Genomic DNA, 21,174 nt, shown 5'->3' with positions numbered 1-21,174 from the left:
GGGAGACAAAGGCGGCCGGGCGTGGTGTTGGCCACACACCTCCTCGTGTGCCGTGCCGGCCTTCATAGGTGCTCGATAACAGTACTTGCCCCTACGGTCTGTTAAGGCTACACGGGGGATCTTTGTCTTGTTTTGTTGGTGGTGCTGGCGGTGGCGGTGCTTCAGGGTCCGTGCCGTGCAGCCTCTGCTCGCGTGGACGGTGACCGACAGCCCGCGGCACGCACGAGCGGTGCACGAAGCACTCCAGTGAACTCGAACAGAGCCAACCGCGAGGCATTCTTAGACAATTTGAACTGTGGTTTGGCTCAGATTAAATGTGATGTGGTGGTGCGTCGTTCGGAAGCATCTCGGTTAATATGGCTTAGTGGACACTCGTGGTTAATTGCCGTTCTGTAAAATAATATATCACACGTGAAATGTTTTTATTTCCTCATTTAAATGTTTTTGAGATAATAATCGTAATAAGCATGTGCCCCTTTGCCGGTTAATGGGTCAATGGAGGCACCAAAGCAATCAGCTTAAACGACATCACGTTTCGTTACTCTGTGTGCCTATACACTGTTGTTGGGTCGTTGCCAAATAGAACTATCAACCTCAACCGAGAAAATCTGCGGCATATATTTATTTATTTTACGTAATAATAAAAAAGTAATAATAGAGGCAAGTCTCTTAATTGTAGATTTGAAGTGTTCGTGACTGCAAGGATCCATACTCTTTGGTTCTTTCGGTAAAGTCACGTGGGTGACAGTAAATAACGACAAGAGCTTAAGCCCCCGACTCCACACGCCCCCCCCCCCCTGCATCCCTCCTCCCTGGCTCTTACCCCGTATAATCGCTTGTCACATACAGCTCTCTCTGCCCACTACAGAAAAACAAGTAACGTTGCTGGTGTTGTTCCACCTGATGAAGGAAGCTTGTGTTGCCTCCGAAACGTCGTGATTTAGTTATTTTAATTTTCACCCACGTGACTTTACCGAAAGAACGAAAGAGTATAGGCAAGGCTCTTGTTTCACGACAACAAAATAACAGATGCCATGAACTCGCAGACCTCGACAAGGGGTTTGCCACCTCTGACGTTTGAATCAGCTCTCGAGACCTGCTCTGCTTGAACAATGCAGTCAAAAAGGTTGAAACAATTAAGCCAATGTTGGGACAACGTTGGCTTGTGGTTGAAATCATTGGGTTAACGTTGGCTAATAATAGTAGTAACTTAAGCTAACTATAATTTTTTTTCTAAAAGTCTTAAGCTATTCACTCATGCTGAAATGAGCATGAAGGCGCTACTCATCTCCTCTTTACACCACTGAGCCCAGTTTGGAAATTCCACGTTCCTATGGCGGGTTGAGAGAGTGTGTATCCATAGGGACAAACACCGTTGATTTCCCCCACAAATTTGGTTGTCTCTATGTTTTTTATTTATTTATAACCATCGACCCTGGAAGGAGGGATGATGTGCCTGAATCAACCGCCGTGCAGGATCTGAACCCCGTGACCTTCTGACTGCGAGCCGCCCAGGCCCCTGCGCTGAAGCCACCTGGCCAGAGAAGACGAAGGCTTCACGCGAAGCGAGCTGCGGTTGAGGCCAGGGGGGCTGCAGGTGGCGGTGGGCGCTGGGAGTGGTCGGCACGGCTGCGCTGCTGCGCTGGGAGCCGTGGCAGTCCGAACCTTCGATCAGAGTGGTTCGATACGTACGGTGCGAAAGACGGTGAACGTGGTGCGCACGAACAGACTCGGCCGCGATGATTTCCCCGTAAACTCGTGGCTCGCCGTGTCCCCCCGCTCTGGCCTGGAACGTCCAAACTCGAGCTGCAATTTTCTCACACTGCAGTGGCACCGTTTTTTCCCATCTTCGTCGAGCCAGACGAAAGTGCAATTTGCATCTAAATGGAGGCAATTAACTGCCTGTCCACCTTGGCTTTTGACGAGACCTGGAGAGTTTATCTGAATGTAGGGCAAAACTTTTACGAGATTTAAAATAGGTTTTGCCGATGTAATTTTCTAAATAAATATAAGAGTATCGTTTTAAAATATCACGGTCATATTTTACAGTTGCCGCAAAAATTGTATGATACCATGTAAAATGTCAGGCATGTGACGATCATCATCCTCACCGTGAAATTGCCAGGCAGCAGACGGCTATGCAGGCGCATGCCTCTAATCCAGCACTGCGGAGGCAGTAGGCGAGGGTTGATGGATCACGACAGAGATGGTTGTGGAACTCCCTTCCCATCGACGTCGAGGATAAGCAATAACTCCGATTTGCCAGGAGAATGCGGTACACAGCAAAATGTGGACTCCATCTGTTCGTTCTGTATGGGATCGAGTGTTTCCCCCTCGTACGTGTGGGCTGTTTACAGGTGCTCCGGTTTCCCACCCACCGATGAAACACCTTCATATATAGAGGACCACCGAGCTTGGGCGCGAATTTGGTGGTTGTTGCTGCTGCTGCCGTTGCACTCGCCTGCGTATGTCCATGTGTTGAACTCATTTTGTGCCGTCTTTAGTCAACCGGGCTTCCGATTAGCACGGCTGGCTACATACGATGCGAAAGAATCAGAATCCGAATAAGTATTTATAGTGGAGGAATGTGATGAGGTATGAAGCTCTTTTTTTGTTACAGATATCCACTAGGGGCGGGTAAGAACGTTACAACAACAAACAGTACGAAAACATGACACTGCAAAGTACAAGAAAGGTAAACAAATCACCAAAACACAAACAAAGAAAACGAAACCTTCCCCATCCTGCAAGGCAAAACCCACTGAGGTGTTAACTTCTTTTTCAAAGCGACCTGGCCACAAATGATTGATATATAAACAAAGTGCCCCCATCATTTGGACATTTAAAGCAGCAAATGAATCTAAAACATCTCAATGCGTGTTTCTAAATGTGGAGGGAAAAACCGGAGGATCTGGAGAAAATCCACGCGACCACGGGGAGAGAGAGGCACAAACTCCAAATATACAGCAGCAGGCGTCAGGGTCAGTTTCGACACCACCAACTTCCTGCATACCAGGCGAGGTTGTTAACATCTCCTAGCCACCGTGACGCCCCGTAAATAAATAAATAATACATATATCAAGTTAGAATTGCATCATCAATTCCCAAGCTTCAGAAAGGCAGTAGAACAACAGAGATTAAACCACTCCAAGAACACATCAAGAAAACACACAGCCCCTTAATAAAAAAAAATAGTACATTAAAATCTAACTCTCAATACATTGTTAAGATTACATTTACAAATCACTTTGGCAAATGTGGCTGCATCCAGCACGAATCTTCTGCTTCAGAATATTTTTGAAGGAAGATTTACAATGCCAAGGGAGTTAACGAGGTGTGTTGTTGCAAAACGTTGGCGCTGCAATGGCTTTGTCACTTTTCCGATTCTTGTTCTCGGGATAGTTAAAACGAGGTTCACCACCACACACCCGTTCTCTCCCTCGCTTCCAGCGCGAGCAAATACCGCGAAGCGAGTTACAAGTTCTCTGTTTATCGAGTTACAAGTTCTCTGTTTGCATCTTCATCATCGCCATCATCGTGAAATCGGCTTGTTCATTGTTTCACATCTTGATTTGACTTGTTTGTGTTTTGCTGTTCTCCAACTATGAATAGAGATTTCTTACACGTAGAGATTACTTACTTAGAGATTACTTTCTTAGAGATTACTTATAAATCGTACAATCACTATGCCATCAATTTACTCTGAAACAACCTCTGGTATAAGCCGCTCATTTTGTTTCAGAGTAGCCATCTATTTACAACTTAAATTATTCAGTTGGCTATTTCGTGAATATTTTATCAGGAAATAAGCTATAAGTAACATTAAACGATCAAGGTACAATAGCTGTATTCGCTTAATTAGAAAAACACACAATATTATTATCCTGGGTCTTGTTTAATGCAATATTTTCGCAGAATCACTATCCAATCATATTGCACACTCGATCACATACTAACTATGTATTAAAATGTAATTATACCCATACTTGATTACATTAGCCCTCATAAACAAAATGTAACATATATGTGTGAGAGAGAGAGAGGACGCATGTTTCCATACACGCTTGGTTTTCGTACACTCCGCTCAACGTGTAACATGGGAGTTTGTAAGTTTAAACAGGAATCGCGTCTCCACCGCATCTCGTATTGAAAGACGCTCGCAAGCCTCCTGGCAGCGCGCAAAGTATCCTTCACGTAACTCCCCCCCCCCCACCGTTTAAACTCTCAGTTATACAAATCCACCCAGGCGCGAGAAGACACACAACGCTTTTAAACATTGCTCTCATTTTAAATTCCTTTAAGAAATATATTCTTCGTCTCTTCTTCCGCATGTCGGCGATTTGTCTCAGCAGTGACGACGAGAGGAGAGACTTGGCGTGGCTTCTTTCTGTCCCTCCTCCTCCGTTGAAGGAGCGCTCATTACGGTGCTCTACTTCATGACCCTTCGTTTGCGTTATGGCGCAACAACAAAAAGCCACGTGCTTTTAGGATTGGCTTGAAACGAGATATTATAGTTGTGCATGATTGACGCCAGCACCAGCCACGACGGTTGGCAGCAGTGTGGGAAGATAACATCACGGGTGCCCGGAATAGGTTTGTTGATTTATGTGAGATTCGCTGGCGATAAGCCCACGTAATTTATTTTAAATAAAATCTTAAAATCGATTACGACGTCGTCCCAATGCTATTCATTCATCATTATAAAGTGCAATGTACCTTTTGTACACATACTAAAAGAATGACTTGCGTCGTTGTTGGGGGCCGTCCATAAATGACGTCACGCGATTTTGGACGATTTTTGACCCCCCCCCTAGTCACACGGCGTCACAAAAAGTCAGACCCCCGCCCCCCCTAAAATATGACATCAAAAAGCTCTGCCCCCCCCCCCCAAAATAAAACAGGCTTCAAATCGCTTTCAACTATTGTCATTGTAGTGCGTATTTAATGTGGCGCTGCACTCTGATGTTGTAGGAGAAAACATTTATTAAAACGTATATTTAATTAAGTAGAACGTGTTGTCTATATTTATTTAAAGTTGCACATTTTGATGTGACGTCACATTTCTCACCTCCCCCCCTCCTTCGTCACACATCGTCACAAATGTCTGACCCCCGCCCCCCCAGGTGCGTGACGTCATTTATGGGCGGCCCCTTGGAGAATTTAAATAACAAAACAAATAAGCAGATAAGATGTCACCACGTATCCGTCTCTCCACATTGAACAACACTCTCTCATATCCCTGTCGCCTGTACCATTGCCAGTCCTGCAGCATTGTTGTGTAAAGCCAAGCCTCGCTCTGCTGATGAGGCACTGAATGTCAAAACTGCTCCAGAGCTCTGCTCGTCTTGACATCAATGCTGCTGAAATTGTGCATTCCCAGAAGGCCGTGCGGCTGATGGGTCGTGTAGGCAACACTTTGATTATATTTTATTTGGAAAGACTGATATGTGAAGGTGACATTGACCAATTAGTTACACAACTATAGTCCACGACTTTAACATCTGACTGGTGTCTGCTTCTTTCGTGGATGGGTTTAAATGGACCAGTGCATAGATTCATCTGTGGTAAGACTGTCATATCATGTGTCTGATAACCACAGTGTGTCTAAGTTCTTTAGATGGGGCAATGGGAGCTGTAAGATGTGCAGACGTTAGGTTATAGAATCCATTACATATATCACCAAATCGTGTTTTAAAAACAAGCACGCTCTGTCATTGCGTTTCCAGCATCCTAATTTCCCGTTTCATTCCCTCGTTACTTCATGATCGTTCTCTTGGTTCTACTTAGTATGTATCTAAATAGATTACATCGTGATGCAGAGTGTGTGGGGGCTGTAAGGTGAGCGAGTGTCAATTGTTGAGTGATATCGCGTGAAAACGGACAATGTTATCAATGTTTAGTTTAATTTAGCAGGGGATATATTGCCCCATATCGCGATGTCGCCATCACACGGCAAGGCACGGGTATCCTGTTAAAACAAATATTATAACAATAACAAAATCCATTCTAATATCTAATCTGTACCCCTTCTGATTAATTACATCGACACATTTATTTAATATTGATTTATTTCTTACACGAACACACAAATCAAGGCACACGATCACTGTTATCGCCGTGCAATGACGACGAAGCGACGGCTCGCCGTGGGAATGTGCACGTGGCATCCCACGTGGGACCGCGCCTCCCTTGGGCAGCCTTTGGTGCAGGCCAGGGGGGGGCGTGAGGGGGGGAGTCGGAAACCAAAATAACAAAACAGAGCCACAGTTTTTTGTTGTTAAACAACAACATTCGGTTAAAACAAAAACTCAATATTTCAAGAGCCCGCGATGCTCTGTGGATGAATGCAAAGACGGTGGTGAGCGGTGGTGCAGCGATTAGCGCGCTACGCTACGAACCTGGCCACCCGGGTTCGATTCCCGCTCACGGTCAACACCGGTGAAGATTTTCTGAACCGATCCTGGGCCCGCCCTAGGTCGACTCGGCCACAAATGAGAACCTGGTGCGGTGCGTAAACATCGCCACTGGGGAGACAAAGGCGGCCGGGCGTGCTGCTGGCCACCCACCCCCCCTCGTGTGCCGTTCCGGCCTTCATAGGTGCTGCTTGCTACCAGCACTTGCCCCAACAGTCTGCTAAGACTATACGGGGGATCTTTGTCATTGGTGGTGGGTCCCCTTGCGTGAATAACGATCACGGGGTGAGAGTCGCGCGCCGCACAGAGGGCCGCTTTGACCACGCGACCTCAATCCGATCGTTCTCAGTGTGAGAATTTGATTTTCAGATTGGGGCTCATGAAATGTGTTAACCGAGGTCACGGCGCTGGTTTCGTTGGTGTTATTATATATATAAAAGATGTACTACGTAATCGTTACGATGCTTAGCCTTGGAAAAGGATCCTTAAAGGTATAATGATTCAATATGTTTTGCACGGTGGGAGGATGCATGCAACAAATATCTCCCGGGATTGATACTTTTTTTAGGGTAATACACCACCTAAGTTCAACAAAGCACTTTCCCCCTTCGAATGGTCGAATTGAATTTTAATTGACTTTGATTCCAATCACGGGCGTTTGTAACGAGGATGAGAGACCAGGGACACGCAATTGATCTATTTCGTTGTGAATTATATTGGGATTTATTCCTTTGTATTTTTTTTGCCCAATTACTGCGTGTTTGTGATTGGGAAGTAAAGAAGAAGGGAATAATTAGGGTTGCCAGACCATGATTCGTTGTGAATTCCCAAGATCCAAAGGTTATGTATCTTAAACAGGATTAAGTTTCTAAGTTATAAAATTGTTTTTAAAAACATTAAAACTCTCCTTGCTGAAAACAATTTATTTATTTAGTTCTTTAGACAGCTGATTATTTATTTATTTCTTTAGACAGCTGATTATATTTTTACATTTTTGTCATTTTATTCGTTCGTTCGTTTGTTTCTCAATCAGCTCGTGTTGGTGAGGGTCGTGTTAAACACTACTACACTATACACTACACTATACACTACACTACTGCACTATACACTACACTATACACTACACTATACACTACACTACTGCACTATACACTACACTATACACTACACTATACACTACACTATACACTACACTACTGCACTATACACTACTACACTATACACTACACTATACACTACACTATACACTACACTATACACTACACTATACACTACACTACTGCACTATACACTACTACACTATACACTACACTATACACTACACTATACACTACACTACTGCACTATACACTACTACACTATACACTACACTATACACTACACTACTGCACTATACACTACTACACTATACACTACACTATACACTACACTACTGCACTATACACTACTACATAATACACTAGACTATACACTACTACACTATACACTACACTATACACTACACTATACACTACACTATACACTACACCATACACTACACTACTACACTACACTATACACTACTATACACTACACTATACACTACACTATACACTACACTACTACACTATACACTACACTATACACTACACTACTGCACTATACACTACTACATAATACACTAGACTATACACTACTACACTACAGCAGCGTGTTAAACAGTGGCGGTCCAGACCTCCCTTTGCCTGGCGACAGACTCCAGCACTACTGCACTATACACGACTATACACTATACACTACTACACTATACACGACACTACTATACACTACACTATACACTACACTATACACGACACTACTATACATTATACACTACGATACACAGACTCTAGTTCTTCCTGGAGAATTACGAGGCGTTTCCCGGCCAGCTGAGCGACACAGTCCCGGCGTCTACGTTGTAATTTGACCTACTTCGTCATTCCTGAAAGCTCTTGGCACCAGATCGCCTACCAGTACTACCACTGTGTGGCCGGGAGAGAGATTGGCGAGGAGGGGAGAGCGACTCCCACCGATGCCACTCCCTCTGTGGCTCCCACTTCGAGGCCCTGGGGGCGCTACGTTTTGTGTCGTCATGTGTCCGTCAAGCTTCCAGATGAACATGCTCAGAGCTGAGATTAAATTAAATTGGGGGGGGGGGGGGGGGGGGGAATAAATAAATACTAAAAGTATATCCGAATTGTACATTAATAGAGTACGTCGCGTTCGTGGTGGCTGTGGTCAAACCAACCTCGTACAACTCACACTTGAGGATATCTTGAAGCAAGATTATTTGAGGCATCAATGTGCATGCAAGCAGCCGTCCAGAGCCACTAGTTTGAGAAAACAACCCACTAATCGATATGATACGAATGAACAACCTTTTACGATCATCATTATCACCATCATCGTCACAGCCGGCCACAATCTATCTCTTGCTGGATGTGCCCCTCGCGGGGCTATCGCTACCTCTCACGGCGCTGCAGAGTGAACGATCCTCCATGTACTCCCTGCGTATTCGTGGTGGGCATTCTCCTGGAGGCATTCCCTCCCTCAGCTGCCGCTCCGTTGTTAGTCTCGACCACCGGGCACCACATCGCCTGAAGCGACGTTTCCTGCTCAGGCCCCACTCACTCCAGTCATCCTCACAGCAGCAGCAGCAGCGGCTTTTGGCTAACCAGAAACAAAGACGGTGGTCACCGCATCCCGACGCTTTCAGATGTGCTTCTGCGGCCGTCTGGAACGCTCTTCCTTCCGATATTAGGACGCCAGTGAGAGCTATGCACTTTTAGATTATCATCTAGATTGAAAAACTCATTTCTTTATAACTGCTTTTTGTGTATAGTTTGTTACCCCCCCCCCCCGTACCTACGAGAAGCACGGTTAGCTACGTACGGTGCGAAAAAAGTTCAACACACATCAATACATTATCTTCTTACTACTCAACAGCACGTCTGCTTCATGACAGCATTTTCTAATCTAATCCACATGTTGCTCTGCCTCGAATCGATTCGAGCGTGCGTCTCTGCGTATATCTTTGCACACTTTTCAACCCTCCCCCATGACGTCTCCAGTGCCTCTCTTAAAGTAGCCATTGTGAACAGCGTTTCACGACAAGTTTTTTAAAGTTGATATTTGAATAGTTACTTTGAAATTCTGTCAAAGTGAAAATCTTTCATCGGCAAAATGTTTTAAATGATGTAACGCACAGTCTCCAACTGTTACTATCGACCCAGTCTCTGTTCTCTCTCTCTCTGTGTGTGCTATGAAGAACGATCGTCTATTTCCCAAAACTTCAACTATTAAATATAGTTTTTAACTTTTTAAAGGCCACAGTGTTTTTAACTTACGTGATGATTTATTGTTTTTTTTTATTATTTGGACCTCTGCATCACTGCCACCGCAGTATCACCGCATAAATTTATCTCGCCAAAGGGAATTTTTATCAGCAAGAACGTGTTGTGTTCTTTTTTTGACTGCAGACCAGGACGATATATGAATTCACTTTGAGGTGAAAGACAGGTAGCCTGTGAAACATCGTGGGAAATGACTGAATGGCTTCTGTGAAGATGCTTGCTCATTCGGGCTGATGTGGATATGAGAGCTCAGCTAAGGCTCGCAAGGCAATGTGGGATTTTTCCTATGATGTTCGATCGGAACGTCTTTCAACTCGCCATGTATTATTATCCGATATCCGTCAACACATTTCACGCTTGAGGGGTTCCACATATTACTTATTCCACTTTTTTTTTCTTTAAGTCAATACCATACCACAATGAAAGCTCTAAGAGTATAAATAAATAAACAAATGAATATATGAATACCAACATGGATGAAAATGTCATCCCAGAGGGTTGGAAGTGAAGTGTCCATCATAGGACCTCTTAAATAAGTGCATAAATAAGGAAATAAACTCATGAATCTGTAAGTGAGCGGCTAGATACCTTTAAAAAAATCACGTGTGACTCTTAACCCAAGTCAAAATGGTGAATTGTATATTTCCCAGTGTCGCACCTTATTCCATTGTGATAAAATAGATAAGCAGAAAATATGGCATTATTTTTCTGTCTACACAGACAAATACAGTGCATTTTCAAGCAGCATTGGTTTAAAAGTGTACCGGTTTTGACATCCAGTGTGTGATCAGCAGTCGTCTTTGGTTGAACCCACTTAGATATGGGCTCATTGATGTCCAGTGGCCACGGCTGGATCAGGGCTGTCTGTGTCGTATGAAAAGGCGAGTGGAGGAGAGCTCTGACGTGGATTTTTTTTGTCCACCTTGCCACACTTTCACTCACTCTGTGTGAGTGCTCACATTCATTCACTCTGAGTGAGTGTGTCACGTGTGCGTCAGAGATATGTGAGTGTCTGCACCCCGTCATCATTCTCTGCCAGCTCGCATCGGCCCAATCCGTGTACCCTCGCGATGAGGCCAACGCATTCGTGCCGAGTATTTAGTTTGCCGATACAAAAACATGTTGAAATGTGAAATTATTTTTTATTGTTTATTACCGTGGTGGTTTTTTCGTGCTCTTGCTGTTTTGATTCAGCACCGAGACGTAGAGGGGGCGCGCAGTGACCGCCGATGGGTCGAGTGAAAACGGTGCAAGTGAGACGAACTGTGCACGGGGGAAACAATAAAAAAAACATCATGCAACAGCAACACCTGTATTCTTAGACGTCCAGGCAAGGCTGTGTTGTAAAGTATGGGATGTTTTTTTGTTTATCTCGATCAGACTATTAACGCCACTTGGTGTGGAAGCCGACAGACTTGGCCCTGCCATATATATACTCGGAATGTTGACCGTTGGCTCTCGGGTTACAAACGGGGGGAATGAGGAATTCTTCGATAGAGTCCTCTACCTACGAACGAGTTGGGTTCCAGAGGTCTGTTCGTAAGTAGATTTGTTCATAAGTCCAACTTTACTCCTGTCGATTCCAAACACGTTGTATGGCGTGTACACTAAACATGGGAATGGCTTTAAAAGTTATATAATCTCATGTAGATGTAGATGTGACTGGTTGTGCACGTTCTGTCGATGTAGATGCTACTGGTTTTTCATTTTTTTCATATGCAGACGCCATTGTTTCTTCACGTTCTGCAGTTGTAGATGACACCACCGCCATCTATTGTGCGTGGCGGTTGAACTTACGACTCTTGGTCCGAGCAGGCAACAGGACATACAGATCGGTTTGTTTGTATCTCTGAATGTTCGTAAGTCGAATGTTCTTAAATAGAGGAGTCCCTGTTTTTATATTGTTATGGTAGTTATTATTTAAAATAATAATTTATTAATCTATGGAACACATTTATCATGTGTACAGTATCATTATTAAGGCTATTACCAATACTCCAAATGAAGCCCTCATATGTCACGCATAGGTGAAAAGTAATGTTTAATTTTACCAGGTAAGGCCTAATGAACTCTATAGCTCTGTTTCAGAAGCGACCTGGTTATCACAAATTATAGTTCAACGGAGTGGCTCATCATCACGTGGAAATTGATAGCAGCCAAATACTCGAAACGCATGTTTCTAAACGTAGAATAAAAAACGGAGGACCTGGAGATAAATGCACGCGACCACGGGAAGAAAGAGACACGCAAACTCCACATATACAGGCGTCAGGGTCGGGATCGAACCCACTACTTCCTGCGTACCAGACGAGGTAGTTAACATCTCGTGGCCACTGTGGCGCCCCCAGCATTGTCAGTAAGCGCATCTTCATCGCGGCCACGTGATAGTGACCCCCCCCCCTACAGCGCTGTTTCCTATAACGCCCCGTTTACCAAGAGTGCATCCTGAGCACCACGCGAGGCATGCCTGCCCTGCACTGCCGTGGCTCAGATCCCTTGCTGTTGGCCCCTGGCCCTCAGACCACAAACAACACCCCCATCAATCAAACAACAAGGAGCATTGTAAAACAATAACATCTGTAAACAATTTAATTCATGTACTTTTATTAACGAACCCCCCCCCCCCATATCCGTGCCTCTCTTTTGACCAAATCCCCTTACCCCCCTTGCAGTGCACAATGAGACTCGTGTAACGATGACAACGGCCTGAAGATGGAAGCTTTGAATGGCAGCAATGCCAATGGCTCCGCGGCCTTCCTCCACGCGGTGGAAAAAGTCGCCCAGGATTCTTACCCAAACCAGACCCAGCGCAATGTGTCCTGCCCGACTCGGCAGCAAGGTAAGGGACAGTGCTCTGCTCCACGTAAACCAGTGGCAACAGATGGATTATTTACTCATGTTTATAAAATATATATTTTTAAATACGAAGCACGTCGATGATGTTCAGTAAAATAAACAATTTGTTTCTCTAAAATGGAGTTGGCTCGTGTGTTTGTTTTGGTGGGGGCGGGGGGGGCAAGGTGTGGTTTATTTCGGCCTTCTTTACTGCTACGCTTACACGTTGGTTGAAGCCAGATTGTGATGCAAACCCCACTCCTCATTCAGGGGACAACTCAGCATGCAGGAGCCTGTGAGATCTCCTGGCCTAACGCCATTCGGCAGAGCCACGAGACTGACCCCCCCACCCATCCCCCCTCCTGTGAGTCCCCCCAGAAGCAACGAAAAACCTTGTACCTGGTCACGTGGGCATGTTCAAACGCTGACTGACTGCAGGGGGGGGGGATGCTGCAATTCCTCTGTCAGGAGCTGGACCTTTACCACCTGGAGCTCTGTGGAGATCAGGAGTTCTGGTGGACTGGTTACGTGGCTCTGGTCGCTACAAGGGGTGTTCAGTTCTTCACTCGGGGCAGGAAACTGCCCAATAACAGGGAGTGGGTTCTTCTGGGTGCTGCGGTTGTGAGATGTTAACTACCTCGTCTGGTTTACAGGAGGTTATGGGTTCGATCCCAACCCTACGTCTGTATATTTGGAGTTTGCATGTTTTCCCCGTGGTTGAATAGATTTTGTTCCAGGTCCTTCAGTGTTTCCCTCCATAATGAGAAACGTGCGTTTAGACTATTTGTCTTCTATAAATGTCCACACGATAAGCCACGTCGTTGAGCTATCATTTGTGGCCAGGTCGCTTCTGAAAAATAGCTGCTATATAGCTCAGTGGGCCTAGTTCTACTGAACAAAATAATGAAGGGGAGCGTGAGACCATGGTGGTGTGGACGCTTTGAGTTCCAGGCTATTGTGGGATCGCCTACCTTGTATATTGTTCCATATGCAGCGTTGGTTCTTCTCGGCTACAGTCATGCACTCCCTTCTCTGTGCTTGCGAAATGTGGGCCCCTTTAAAGAACCATCTGCGCCAGTCGGAAACGTTTAGGCTGGCCTGCCTCCAGTCCATCCCGGGTTTGACCAAGCTGCAATTGTGTGAGGAGATCGCGAGATCCTTGAGAGATCGGGTCAACACCATCGCATCACAGAACCAAGAAGGGATTTTGCAGTGACCTGGGGGAAGTTTGAACCCAGCGAGAAATGGAGGCTACGCATAACTTCTCAGTGGGGGGTGGGGGGGGGGAACCCCCATCTCTTATCTGTAAAATGCCCACAGCAGTGCCGACAGTGGCCCGCTTCAACGCAGCTGAAGGCGGCTGTGGCAGCGGAGGAGATTGTGTGGCTCTTTCACAGCGTGACGAATGGGGGAAGCCGAAGAGGGAAGGCATTATGGTAGAGTGGCAGGGGAAGGTCTGTTGAATATTCAGGTAATATGAAAGGATTAATTTCACAACTGTACTGCCAGAATGCGGTGCAAGGCATTTTATATTCCTTCCAGAAAGCCATTCTGCTTCGATGTACACGTTGGTTTTGTCGAGTAACATTCGTTTCATTTTTAAAGTTACTACTTTCAATGCTATTGAATGAAGATGCAAGCCACGATCAAAGGGACCAGCTGTGTATACATATCTAGGTGGCGTGTCTTGGGTTGTCTGACATGAGTTGGAAGTGTTCTCATGAAACCGTACAGAAATGGTCTGCAGTGACATAGCCAGAGGACTCCTGATAGTGACTTTAATATATAAATGTTTCTCTTTTTAACACAACCATCTTCCTCCAAACAGCCTGGAGCCCGCAAGCATGGCACGTATCCATCTACATCTACAAGACAATAGTTGTGCTTATTAGCTGTGTTTATAGACAATAGCTTTGCTGAATGTAGCTGCCAGAGTTCTTACTTGAACACCAGCCTCTGAGCACATGACCCCTGAACTCGAGTCTCTCCATTGGTTACCGAGTGGAGTTCAAGATCCTTTTTCCACCTTCAAGGCCCTCAATACCCCCCCCCCCCTCTCTTACGTCCGTCACCTCCTCCACCCACATGTTCTAACGCGAGTTCTCCGCTTGTCTGAGTGTGGGCTTCCGTTTGCTTGTGCCGAGATCGCACCTCCGTTCAATGGGCGACTCGGGGGTTCTTTATCCTGTGTGCCCCTCCCCCCCCCCCAGCTGTTGAATTCACTCCCTGTCCGAAACTCGATCGGCTGAGTCCCTCAGTTTATTTGAATCCCACCTATAGACATTTTGTTTCTTTAAAGGTTATTTCTCATTTGTTAATTGTGTTGTGTGTGTTTTGGGAGTGTGTGGGGGGAGGGGAGGGGGGTATTTGTATCTGTGGTTAAATTATGAGCCTGCTTTGTTAATTTTAGGTTTTGGAATTGCGTTTATTTATTGACTCGCTTTTAGGCCTGCGCAGCGCCTTGCGACCTCTGGGTGCAACGCGCTTTATAAGTGGTGTGAATTATTATTATTATTATCATCATCTGTTGGCTTCTACCTGTTGTCAATCGTATGGAACTGAACAAATTCCGCTTTAAAAAAAACCTCATGGCCTCTGACCCCCTTTGTCAGTTTCAGACCTTGCCGTGTCCCTGCGGATCGCCCTCTACTCGGCGATCTTCATGCTCAGCGTGGTCGGCAACGGCATGATCGTCGCCGTGCTGGCCTGCAACCGGCGCATGCGCACGGTCACCAACGCGCTGCTGCTGTCGCTCGCCGCCAGCGACCTGCTGCTCGTGCTCTTTTGCATGCCCTTCACCCTGGTGCCCAACCTCATGCAGGACTTCGTATTCGGCGACGTGGTGTGCCGGGCGGTGGCTTACCTCATGGGTGAGGCCGCGCGCGCTTCGTGGTCGCGGTGGCGCGTGGAGGTGCAACGCACATGTCTATATATTGCTACTCATGTCTATATATTTGGTCTCCCAGCCACAGCGGTCGGCCAGAACGCGCCACTAAAACCACGAACGCCCCCCCCCCCTTCCCCCGTCGCGTGCGCCTCTCTGCCCCCGTCCCTCCAAGGTCTCTCCGTGAGCGTCTCCACCTTCAGCCTGGTGGCCATCTCCATCGAGCGCTACGGCGCGATCTGCAACCCGCTGGCGTCGCGCGTGTGGCAGACGCGGTCCCACGCTCAGCGCGTGATCGCCGTCACATGGAGCCTATCCCTGCTGCTCATGGTCCCATACGCCGCGTTCTACGACCTGGTCGTCTTCAAGAAGCGAGACGGCACCACGGGCCAGATGTGCCGGATGGCGTTGACCAACGTGGCGTTGCAGCAGGCCTGGTTCGCGAGCAGCGCAACACGCCCTGGTTGGGCTGGGGGCACGGAGGGAGGAGCGGGCGAAAAGGGGAATTGTGTGGAATTGCTTTGAGGAAGTGGAGTAAGTTAACAGGGGCTGATCCAACACGGCGTGATCCAGCTTCAGGTTGTGGGTGGAATCGTTCTTGGGTTTATCAGTCCGCTTGTCCTGGTGAGGGTCACGGAGGCAGCGTGTTGAGTAGTGGGAGTTTCAGACCTCCGTTTCCCTGGTGATGGACTCTAGCACTACTACACTATACACTACACTATACAATACTATACTACTATACACTACACACTACACTGTTATACAGAGACTCTAGCTCTTCCTGGGCAATTCCCAGGCGTTCCCAGGCCAGCCGAGCAACACAGTCCCACCACCGCCAGCAGCGTGTCCTGGGCCCGGCCCCGGGGTCTTGGCCCAGTGGGACGTTGCTGCTGCTGCTGCCCGGTAGAGTTCCAGGGAGAGTCTGCCGGGGGCATCCTTAGCGGGTGCCCGAACCACCTCAACTGGCTCCCCTTGATCCGAATTTGTAGCGACAAATCTCGGGTTGCATTGCGTCAAAGAAATTCCACCAAAGTCGTCCTCCGCGCCGTGCAGATCGGGCGGGGGGCTCCCCTCCCTGCACCTCAAGCCGCGGGGGGCTCCCCTCTCTGCGCCTCAAGCCGCGGGGGGCTGCTGGTGGGAGCCTGGGGCCGCGTGCGCCGATGTCAGCACGCGCTGCAACCACCGACGCGCTAAATCGACCAATTAGGTGGCCGGGCGTTGTGTTGGCCTTCATAGGTACTACTCGCTAACAGCACTTGCCCCTACAGTCGTTGTGCGTTGTGTATGTCCATGTCGAATGCAGGCAGTTGTTTCTACTGGTGGCGCTATTCCTGCTGCCCGGCCTCATCATGATGGTGGCCTATGGACTCATCTCCTGGGAGCTGTACAAGGGCATCAAGTTCGAGAGTCGTCAGAGGAGAGAGGCCGAGGGTGCGAAGCGCACCTAAACTTCGCAATTTTCCCGCAAACATTGAGCCATGGCAGCATCTTCAATCATCGATTGAAGAATGCAAACGCATTTCACTTTGTGTTACCCGCCCCCCCCCCCCCCCCCAACTATTCGTTAAACGGGAAAAACCCGATGGGCTCTCAGATGCTCTGGGATAAACGACCAGCATTTACATTTTAATCCCTGATCTGACTTTCGTTGCAGAAATAAAGCAGGGCGCAAGGTACGCTTCTGGTTCTGACGGCTACAGCGATGGAGGCGATGATGGTGATGGGGATGGTGACGGATGCTACGTTTCCCCAAGTCGCTCCGCTGTCGAGATGGGCAATCTGCAGCAGCAGCAGCAGACATCCCTGGCACATCGCAACCCGTCTATGGTAAGCTGGGACCGTTATTCACAAATGTTTGTGTTCTTAACCTTCCTGCTTGGATGCAACATGTCTGGGCACATGGTCGTCAATGTTTAGCATGTTATATTCTTGGTTCTTTCGGTAAAGCCACGTAGAAGGGAAATAACAAAATAATATAAATATAAAACAATATTGTTTTGTAATGTACACTAAACACAGGGAATATAATATAAATATAAAACAATATTGTTTTATATTTATATTATTTTGTTATTTCCCTTCTACGTGGCTTTACCGAAAGAACCAAGAATATGAATCCCTGCAGTCTCGAAAGCTTTAAATCAAAGTTTAGCATGTTATTGATATGCGTGTGTCGCGATTTTCTGTGTTTGTTTGGCGTTAGAACAGGACAATGAAATGTCCGATTTTTATTGATCACTCGATAAGAACACAACCGTGAAGAGCGATAGGATGCAAGTTGATAGTGACGCTGAGAGTAAAGGTTAGGAGCCGTGCGTAATTATGTTTTTGTGTGTGTGTAATTATGTTTGTGTGTGTGTAATTATGTTTGTGTGTGTGTGTGTGTGTAATAATGTTTGTGTGTGTGTAATTATGTCTGTGTGTGTGTAATAATGTTTGTGTGTGTGTAATTATGTCTGTGTGTGTGTAATTATGTTTGTGTGTGTGTAATTATGTTTGTGTGTGTGTGTAATAATGTTTGTGTGTGTGTAATTATGTGTGTGTGTGTAATTATGTTTGTGTGTGTGTAATTATGTTTGTGTGTGTGTGTAATAATGTTTGTGTGTGTGTAATTATGGTTGTGTGTGTGTAATTATGTTTGTGTGTGTGTAATTATGTTTGTGTGTGTGTGTAATAATGTTTGTGTGTGTGTAATAATGTTTGTGTGTGTGTAATTATGTTTGTGTGTGTGTAATTATGTTTGTGTGTGCGTAATAATGTTTGTGTGTGTGTGTAATTATGTTTGTGTGTGTGTAATTATGTTTGTGTGTGTGTGTGTAATTATGTTTGTGTGTGTGTAATTATGTTTGTGTGTGTGTAATTATGTTTGTGTGTGTGTAATTATGTTTGTGTGTGTGTAATTATGTTTGTGTGTAATTATGTTTGTGTGTGTAATTATGTTTGTGTGTGCGTAATTATGTTTGTGTGTGTGTGTAATTATGTCTGTGTGTGTGTAATTATGTTTGTGTGTGTGTGTAATTATGTTTGTGTGTGTGTAATAATGTTTGTGTGTGTGTAATTATGTTTGTGTGTGTGTGTAATTATGGTTGTGTGTGTGTAATTATGTTTGTGTGTGCGTAATAATGTTTGTGTGTGTGTAATTATGTTTGTGTGTGTGTAATTATGTTTGTGTGTGTGTAATTATGTTTGTGTGTGTGTAATTATGTTTGTGTGTAATTATGTTTGTGTGTGTGTAATTATGTGTGTGTGTGTAATTATGTTTGTGTGTGCGTAATTATGTTTGTGTGTGTGTGTGTAATTATGTTTGTGTGTGTGATTATGTTTGTGTGTGTGTAATTATGTTTGTGTGTAATTATGTTTGTGTGTGTGTAATTATGTTTGTGTGTAATTATGTTTGTGTGTGTGTAATTATGTGTGTGTGTGTAATTATGTTTGTGTGTGCGTAATTATGTTTGTGTGTGTGTGTGTAATTATGTTTGTGTGTGTGATTATGTTTGTGTGTGTGTAATTATGTTTGTGTGTGTGGGCTACAGAATAAATCCACGAGACGGAGCGGCGAGACCGCGGATTGCGGCTCCAAGCCCATCGACCGCGCTCGCAGCACTGCCTCGGAAGCCAACCTCCTGGCCAAGAAGCGCGTCATCCGCATGCTCATCACCATCGTGGTCATGTTTTTCATCTGCTGGACGCCGGTGTTCAGCGCGAACGCTTGGCGAGCCTTCGACAAATGCAGAGCGAGCCAGGTCCTCTCCGGCGCTCCGATCTCCTTCATACACCTCATGTCTTACGCCTCCGCGTGCCTCAACCCCATCATTTACTGCTTCATGAACAAGCGCTTTAGGCAGGCGTGCACCGCCACCATCTCGCGCTGCTGCGCCTCCGTCTGCTGCTCGGCCACGGGCGCCGCCACCGGCGCTCGCTGCGCCCACAGGGGGACGCCCCCTTCGGGCAAGTGGCCCGATTCGAGGGAACCTCGTGGGATTGTGGCGCGCGGGCGGACGTGGGTTTGGGACCTGCGGTCGTGGGGAACTCGGGGCGGTGGCGTTCGGCTGGAGGCTAGCGGGGATGAGGACGGGACTGGGACGAGCGCGTCCATGTCCCGCTACACGTACACGACCGTCAGCACTGTGGGCTAGATCGCAGGAGCGGCGTTAGGAATGTGGCGTTTGTGCGCGCGTCATAGAGTCGTGTGGTGTGTGCTGTGGACCGCCTATTCGCATAGGCTGCTTTAAGTGGTGTGCATCTTTGTGTCGCCGTTCACTCGCATGTGTACGCGAGGTGTCCCGAGCGTATGTCCGTGGGTTGTGTAAGGCGCGTACTGCCGTTGTCGACGTGCACAGACTTGTTGCTGTTGGGGTTTTGTGTTAGACATCCACTCTGTCAGAAGCATCCCAGGGCTGTGGGTCACATGGAAGAGACCAAATATTGCCGGGGGTTGGCAAGATGAGTCGGATTAGGTGGGAAGTTAACGGCGGTCACCGTACGGGCGATACCGGTCCTGACATAGGATTTAGGAATTTCCCAGCACTCGCCATCTGCTTCCGAGCCAGCGATGGATATGGCCACTGACGCTCGTCGGAGTAGCACCGTCGTCTGATGGTGACAATTCGCGTGCTCGTGCAGAGAAGCATTCGTGCAAGTCTGAACATTTGTCATCGCGCGCTCCTCCGAGTCCCACTTCAATCACAAATCCGCCGCACTGATCACACGGGGAACGCTCTTTGGGGATAGCGACGGTCAAGTCTGTCGTAAAAGCTGCCTCAGACTCGAAAGATGGGTTTCCAAACATCTGCCGGTAACTTGGGGTTAGGACTTGGACCTTGTACCCGGGTACGATTGAAGTGTATGCTTACGCTCCACATATCGTGCCGTAGAACTCTGCTTCAAATAATATAATAAACAACCATCACAGATGAGTAAACTAGCAGGTACATTGAAGCCTGTTCGTTATACTGTATATCGAGTGTCAAGGAATAGAATCGGCCTCGCTTTCAGTTCCAGTTAAACTTATGCTGTTCACACAGAGCAGGTGAGCTGCAATGGTTATTATGTATGGCCCGGTTCACCAACGTACGCGGTGTGTTCTGGCTTCATTGGGGTGCTTTAATCACGCGGGCTCTGTATCCCTGTATGTGTTGGTCACAACCAAAAGCCGATGACACACCGAACTCGCGTCGTTTATTTAAACCCAGGGACGTGAGGTCAGAGGCATGTATCAAAAGCCAACCAACTTTGGCACATTCATACGTAAAACAACGTGTAACCTTGCATTAAATAAAATGTACAAGATTCAATTTCAAGTGAACGTGTCGATTTACTTCCAACGGAACAAAAACGCGTTTCTATCCACGTGCTTAATAGCGTCCCAGCACTCCACCTCGCATAGAACCATCACTTCCCTTCCTGCAAGTCGACACCTGCAATCCGTCACCACAGCACGCGAAGGGTATTGCGTTGCCCGTACAAACACGTTCAGCCTTAGCCAGACCACCAGCTCAAACATAACTGAACGTGCGGCAATGTTTTCATTTAGCGCCACCAACTCAAGAGTGGAGAAGATGTGGCCCAGCCGAGCAGCAGGCAGCAGTGGAACGAGATCGCTGTAGACTCGTTTCACTCTCACTCGGACTCATCAGTGCAGTACCGTCATCCATTTTTACTTCAGCCACGA

The 21,174-nt window shown here is 46.7% G+C and overlaps 1 protein-coding gene across 5 annotated transcripts in view; it reads left to right on the top strand.

Annotated features, from left to right (window-relative positions):
- CCKAR (cholecystokinin A receptor) overlaps positions 1 to 20,768 on the top strand; it is a 29,594-nt gene extending 8,826 nt beyond the window's left edge. For 4 of the 5 annotated variants that reach the window (XM_078874213.1, XM_078874212.1, XM_078874209.1 and 1 more), the window contains exons 2-7: positions 12,457 to 12,623; positions 15,232 to 15,489; positions 15,679 to 15,940; positions 16,807 to 16,934; positions 17,158 to 17,330; positions 19,037 to 20,768. In XM_078874213.1, the coding sequence (XP_078730339.1) occupies positions 12,497 to 12,623; positions 15,232 to 15,489; positions 15,679 to 15,940; positions 16,807 to 16,934; positions 17,158 to 17,330; positions 19,037 to 19,639 (1,551 nt within the window). In that variant the 5' untranslated portion in view covers positions 12,457 to 12,496 and the 3' untranslated portion in view covers positions 19,640 to 20,768. The remainder of the gene's footprint in view (positions 1 to 12,456; positions 12,624 to 15,231; positions 15,490 to 15,678; positions 15,941 to 16,806; positions 16,935 to 17,157; positions 17,331 to 19,036) is intronic. The other variant, XM_078874214.1, reaches the window with a different exon arrangement.
- The last annotated feature ends 406 nt before the right edge of the window (positions 20,769 to 21,174 follow it).

The sequence above is a fragment of the Lampetra fluviatilis genome, chromosome 38, assembly GCF_964198595.1.
Source record: "Lampetra fluviatilis chromosome 38, kcLamFluv1.1, whole genome shotgun sequence".
Taxonomy (NCBI): domain Eukaryota; kingdom Metazoa; phylum Chordata; class Hyperoartia; order Petromyzontiformes; family Petromyzontidae; genus Lampetra; species Lampetra fluviatilis.
This window is presented reverse-complemented; position numbering and strand designations above follow the sequence as displayed.